The following is a 5396-nucleotide window of genomic DNA, read 5'->3' on the forward strand; positions in this document are numbered from 1 at the left end:
CCCTGTTTTTTTTTTTTTTTTTTTTTTTTTTTGAGAGGTTTTCGCTATAGGGCACGTGCGCTCACCAGACAGAAAGAGAGAGACAGAGAGACAGAGAGAAATCACCCCCCAGGGGGGATGGCCACGCCACAATCCCTTCTCCTCCGTTCTCCTCTTGGGATCTTGGGCACGCATGCACACGTGCCTGGCGTGAGTTTTAAACCACCGGGTCCGGGATGCGAACCGCGGTCAACTACATGGGAGTCCAGCGACATAGCCATTACGCCAACTGCTGGTCCCGTAGCCCCCTGTTTTGCTTTTTGCTATTTTTCATCATCTCTTATCCTCCTTAAAATGTAAGCTCTGTGACAGCAGGGACCCAGTCTGTTCTGTCCGCTGCTATTCCTTAGTGCCCAGCACAGTGCCCGGTTGTTAGTAAAAACTGATGAGGTGATAATCGTAGTCACTTCTTGGTCGACGTTAAGGCTGAGGTAGGTATGACCTTGCGTACTTCCCTGTGTCACGTGTTAGACTCAGGTCGTGACTCGCTAGTATTATTATCTCCATCTTACGGATGATGACGCCAAGGCCCAGAGAGCTTTAATATCTTGCCGAGTCACTCATCTAGTGAGTAATAACGGTCAGGAGCTGAACCCAGAAAGTCTTCCTAAGTATTGCGATGAGGCCACTTGACATAAGTGAACAAATGAGTGAATGGCATGCCATCCTTGCCCTCACATGTCTCCCAGCACAGAGAGGGACACAGGCATGGAAACATCAGTAATGATCAAGAGGGGTGCAGAGCGAAGGGCTTTAGAACCTTGGTGTCGGATAGAGCTGTCCGGAGGGGTTGAGGAAAGTTTCTAGAGAGGAGGAAATGCAGAAACTGGATTTTGAAGGCTGTATATGTGCTCTGGAGTATGAACCCGCATTCTGGGTTCCCAGGGGGTGGAGATTCCTCTGGGAGAATCCGTGGCCCATTCTCCTAACCATGTCTTCCTGCCCGAAGGTCCTCATACCAAAGTCGTGCGGCGCATCTTCACCAACAGCCGTGAGCGATGGCGGCAGCAGAACGTGAACGGGGCGTTTGCTGAACTCCGCAAGCTGATCCCCACGCACCCCCCAGACAAGAAGCTCAGCAAGAATGAGATCCTCCGCCTGGCCATGAAGTACATCAACTTCCTGGCCAAGCTGCTCAATGACCAGGAGGAGGAGGGCACCCAGCGGGCCAAGCCTGGCAAGGACCCTGTGGTGGGGGCTGGTGGGGCTGGCGGTGGGGGTGGGGGTGGTGCGCCCCCAGATGACCTCCTGCAGGACGTCCTTTCCCCGAACTCCAGCTGTGGCAGCTCCCCGGGTGGCAGCACACAGCCCGCAGTCTCCATCCTGCCATGCTGCCCGCCACTGATGGAGCCGGCCCTCGGTGATGGGTCTGGAGACACCTGGGATCAGCAGGAGGGTGCCTTCAGGCTACTGGGATGGTGGGCTTCAGGGTGGGTGGGATGCGCATTGGGCAACTCTGAAGCAGGATGGTGGACTTGATGAACTTTGCTTGATGTCTGAACTTTGGGAAGCCCTAACGACCCCTGGGGCTGGCTTTTCTGTTTCCTGCCTCAGTGGGAGAACAGGAAAATGGAGCAAGTGGTAGGTACTTTCTATGAAGACGGCACGGTCCTCCCCTCCCCCAATCCCTAAGAAGCTCGGTGTCACCGCTTTTGCCCTGGAGTTTGGGGAGCCTTGTCTTTGCTGAGACCTAGGGTTGTCAGCTCTCACCCGAGGTGTCCAACAGCCTCTGCCTTGCCTTTAGTCCCTCCCAAGCTGGTGGGAGTGGCTTCGTGGCCACTTCTGTCTGAATATATAGGTACCCAATAGCTGCCCATTTCTTGAGCCCCATCTTCACCCAGGCCCCTGTTGGTCCTCCCAGCTCGCCGGCTGCTGCAGAGTCACAGCCTCGAGGTGCCTTCTTCAGGGCCTGGTGAAGGAAGACGGCCAGTGGACCTTCTGCTCTAAACCAGCTGGGCCAGCAGGTCCGAAAATCCAGTTGCCCCTACTTCCTGCCCTGGGGAGCGAAGCTTTGCTCTGAGCTTTGCCTCCCTGATCCTGCAGCTGTAGGGAGTGGGCCTGACGCCCTGAGCAGGTCTCGTGGGGCTTTGTGTGAAGGCAGAGAGAGGGAGAATGATTGTAGACGGAAATCGAGCAAGAGAGATCTTCTACATTGTCGTTCTTGTTGGTGAGCAAATGCCAGTGTGCTGATGGGCACACATATGTGCCGAGGACACATGTATGTGCTGATGGGTGTCCTCCTGGGCGCCCTTTTAGATGCTTAGAGGAATTCCCGTGCTGTAAGATGTTTGTCTGCCAAGAGCCTGGTCAGTGTCTGAACGGAGCGTAAACTCTGTCCTAGGAAATCTTTCGTTGGGAATTTTGCTTGATCACAGTTATTGGTGGGCTCTTTAGTCTTGATATGATCCAGGAAACACCTCCACTTCTAGGCATGGGAAATCCAGTCAGAGACCCAAATCTACATACGTTCACTTAGCAGAACTTTAAACACCCCTCCGCTGTACATCTTTCTGTCATCAGGGGTGTGAGTGGAAGGCTGGTGTAATGCAGTAGGAGTGCTCCCTCCGGAAGTTGTACATGGAACTTTTGTAAATCAGATCCTTACCCTTCATCTTTGAAAAACATAACTGCCACAAGTCCTTTTGTAAAGTGAAGAATCCTTTTGTAGAGTGGATGACTGCCCCCTTGTTTATCTCCCGTGTCAACCCAGAAGGTGGGATGTGGTTTTCTTGACGCTAGGTGGCCTGTGACCTGCTTTCTGAGCCTATTGGACACACCACACAAAAGTCCTGAATATCTGTCATCGTACCCTTAAGTCTTCCTAGCCTTGTTCCTTCAGGCTCTTCCTTTTAGGTCACCAGGGAAATAGCTATGGCCCTGACCTTTTGTGCAGAAGCCCATCACTGCGGCTGTCAGGAAAGCTCTCTCATGTTTTGAGTTCCATCCTAGTGACTTGTCCTTTCTATAATGGGGCCTTGGGTACCGCCATGTGGAGGTAGGAATGATCTCTGCTTCCCACCCATTCCTCCTTCCTCTTTTTTATTTTATTTTATTTTTTAAAGTTTGCTGTAGGGTACAAGCGCTTGCCAGAGAGACAGAAAGAGGGAAAGTGAGAAAGCACCCCCACCCCCGGGGCCATGCCACAATCCCTTCTCCATTTTCCCCTTGGGATTTTGGGCATACACTCATGCCCAGTTTGTCAGGGACTCGAACAACATAGTTGGCCACGTGGGATCCAGCGCCCTAACCAGCTTGCCACCTCCTGGCCCCCACTCCTTCCTTTTAAGTTGTGAGGTCAAATTCTTAGGCACGGGACAACATGGAAATTATTTATAGCACTCTGACACTCCATCCCATTTCAGACTCCCTGGATTGTATTTTGGGGCACATTAGGTTGGTTCCTTTCCAATGGTGAGAAGACCTCATGAGGAATTCCATCTGTCCAGAGATGGAGCAGCCGTTCTGGGCTCTGAGGCTGTGCTTGCTGCCCGGTGGATGGCCAGTGTGGATGGGTGATAGGTTTGGGAGGTGGGTTCCGCCCTCTATCAGGAACTCGAGCTTTTGGATCCATGTTCTCGCAGACGTACAATGTGCAGGGATTTCCCAAGTGCCCCGGCTTAGTCTGTTTCAGGACTGTGGTGTGGGCTGAATGGGGTTGTGAAAGTAGAGACCAGCAAAAGCTCTGTCGCCCTCAGCGTCAGTCCCACAGGGGAGTCTCTCCCAGCCTGACCTGCCTGACTGCACGGTATTTGGGTAATTTAGGCCGTAAACCACGTTTGTTTGACTTACCTAGATGGCCCTCGTTTCTTTATGTTATTTTAATTTCTGTCTCATTTCAAAGTAAGAGACAGGAGCGAGAATGGAAAAGAGATGGCAGCATGGAAGAATGTGTAAAATGTAATGCAACTACCCCCCAACGGGCAAGGCTTTAAGAATGAAACTCCATCCTGTGTATTTCATGCTCCATACCCTGTGGCCTTCTCCTTCCTCTGCCTCCTCCTCACTCATGAAGAAATGGCAACGTTCTAAGAATAATATCTGTACAAAAGGGGGAAAAAAGTAAAGGTTAAGAAAAAAAAATTTTGAAGAGAACACGACTTGTAACAATGGGAGGGAATCACAGCTTTTAAGACAAATTCATACTCTTTGACTTGTAGTGTCAAATGACAAGATGGTACAACCTTTATCCTTTTTGAAAAATGAAACAAAGGGCCCAGCATCTGTAGTCAGCCAGCATCGACTCCGGCCTTTTGGGGGTGGGTCTAGTACTTGTGATTGCGGTGGTACGTGACCTGCCCGAGGCCCGCCCTCTGCCCATGTACATAGCGCGTCGTCTGCGGGCGGGCCCAGCACTTTCCGTCAATGTTGTACTGTACGTGATGAGTTGTTGGTCTCTGCATTTTTCTGCAGAAGAGGAGTAAACCACTCCAGGTACCTTGACCTTTGTACAGCCCAGAGGCCAGCACTGTGGGCATGGGACTCTAGCGAACAAACCCATGTGGTGACGATGTGTGTATATATATAAGGATATATGGGGAAGATTTCTAAATAAAAGTTTTACAATGGGATCTGGACTCTGCTTGCATTTTGCATTTGTAGGCCTGAGAGTTAGGACGTTAAAAGGAAAAGCATGGCAAGAGCCATGCAATGGAGCAGGGGGGACTCCGGGACTCAGCTGCCCTCCTATAGGTGGGATTCCACCCCCACTCTAGGACAACACTGGTGGGGAGCAGCAGAGAGGCTTCCCCATTAGGGTTTCCATTCTCCTCCCTCAGCCAGGCCTTCCAGAGGGGCCTCTCTGCCTGCAGCCCTGCACCCATGCTTCCAGCTCAAGGCAGCCCAGCAGATGGTCCTTCTTTGTATTGCAGTCGGCTTCCAGGGCCGGGCCTGGTGCTTTTGTCAGGTCACCCTCGGAGAATCCCAGGTTCCTGTGACTTGATGGAGGCTGCGGCTCTCATGCCTGGCTCTCGAGGACTAGAGGTTTAGGCTTGGAGGCTGAAGGCTTTAGAAGTCGGCAAGGAGGCTCCGGAGCAGGCTGCATATGGCCTCGGAGGCTCCCCTGGGGGCTCAGGAATGGGAATGTGGCTCAGAACAGCGTCTCAGGGTTGGGGGGAAGACACTGTATGGACCATTGGGTCCTCAGGGACTTCGCTAGGTCAGGCAGGCATGTCCAATAGGGTATTCATCTTTTCTCCTTTTGTTCATTCTGCAAATATTCATTGAGCGCCTACTGTGGGCCAGGTATTGTTCTAGATGCCGGGACCTAGCATTGAACAAAGCAAGATCCCTGTTCTTTTTTTTTCTTTTTTCTTTTTTTTTTTTTTTGAGGGGTTTTTCCTGTTGGGCGCGGGGGGCCC

The 5396-nt window shown here is 51.8% G+C and overlaps 1 protein-coding gene across 1 annotated transcript in view; it reads left to right on the forward strand.

The window, feature by feature from the left end:
• TAL1 (TAL bHLH transcription factor 1, erythroid differentiation factor) overlaps positions 1-3164 on the forward strand; it is an 18306-nt gene extending 15142 nt beyond the window's left edge. Inside the window, 2 exon segments of the mRNA XM_027766393.1 lie at positions 989-1336; positions 1339-3164. Coding sequence (XP_027622194.1) covers positions 989-1336; positions 1339-1403 — 413 coding nt within the window. The 3' untranslated portion in view covers positions 1404-3164.
• Positions 3165-5396: the final 2232 nt, after the last annotated feature.

Source organism: Tupaia chinensis, unplaced genomic scaffold (assembly GCF_000334495.1).
Source record: "Tupaia chinensis unplaced genomic scaffold, TupChi_1.0 Scaffold142914_1, whole genome shotgun sequence".
In the NCBI taxonomy this organism is placed as follows: domain Eukaryota; kingdom Metazoa; phylum Chordata; class Mammalia; order Scandentia; family Tupaiidae; genus Tupaia; species Tupaia belangeri.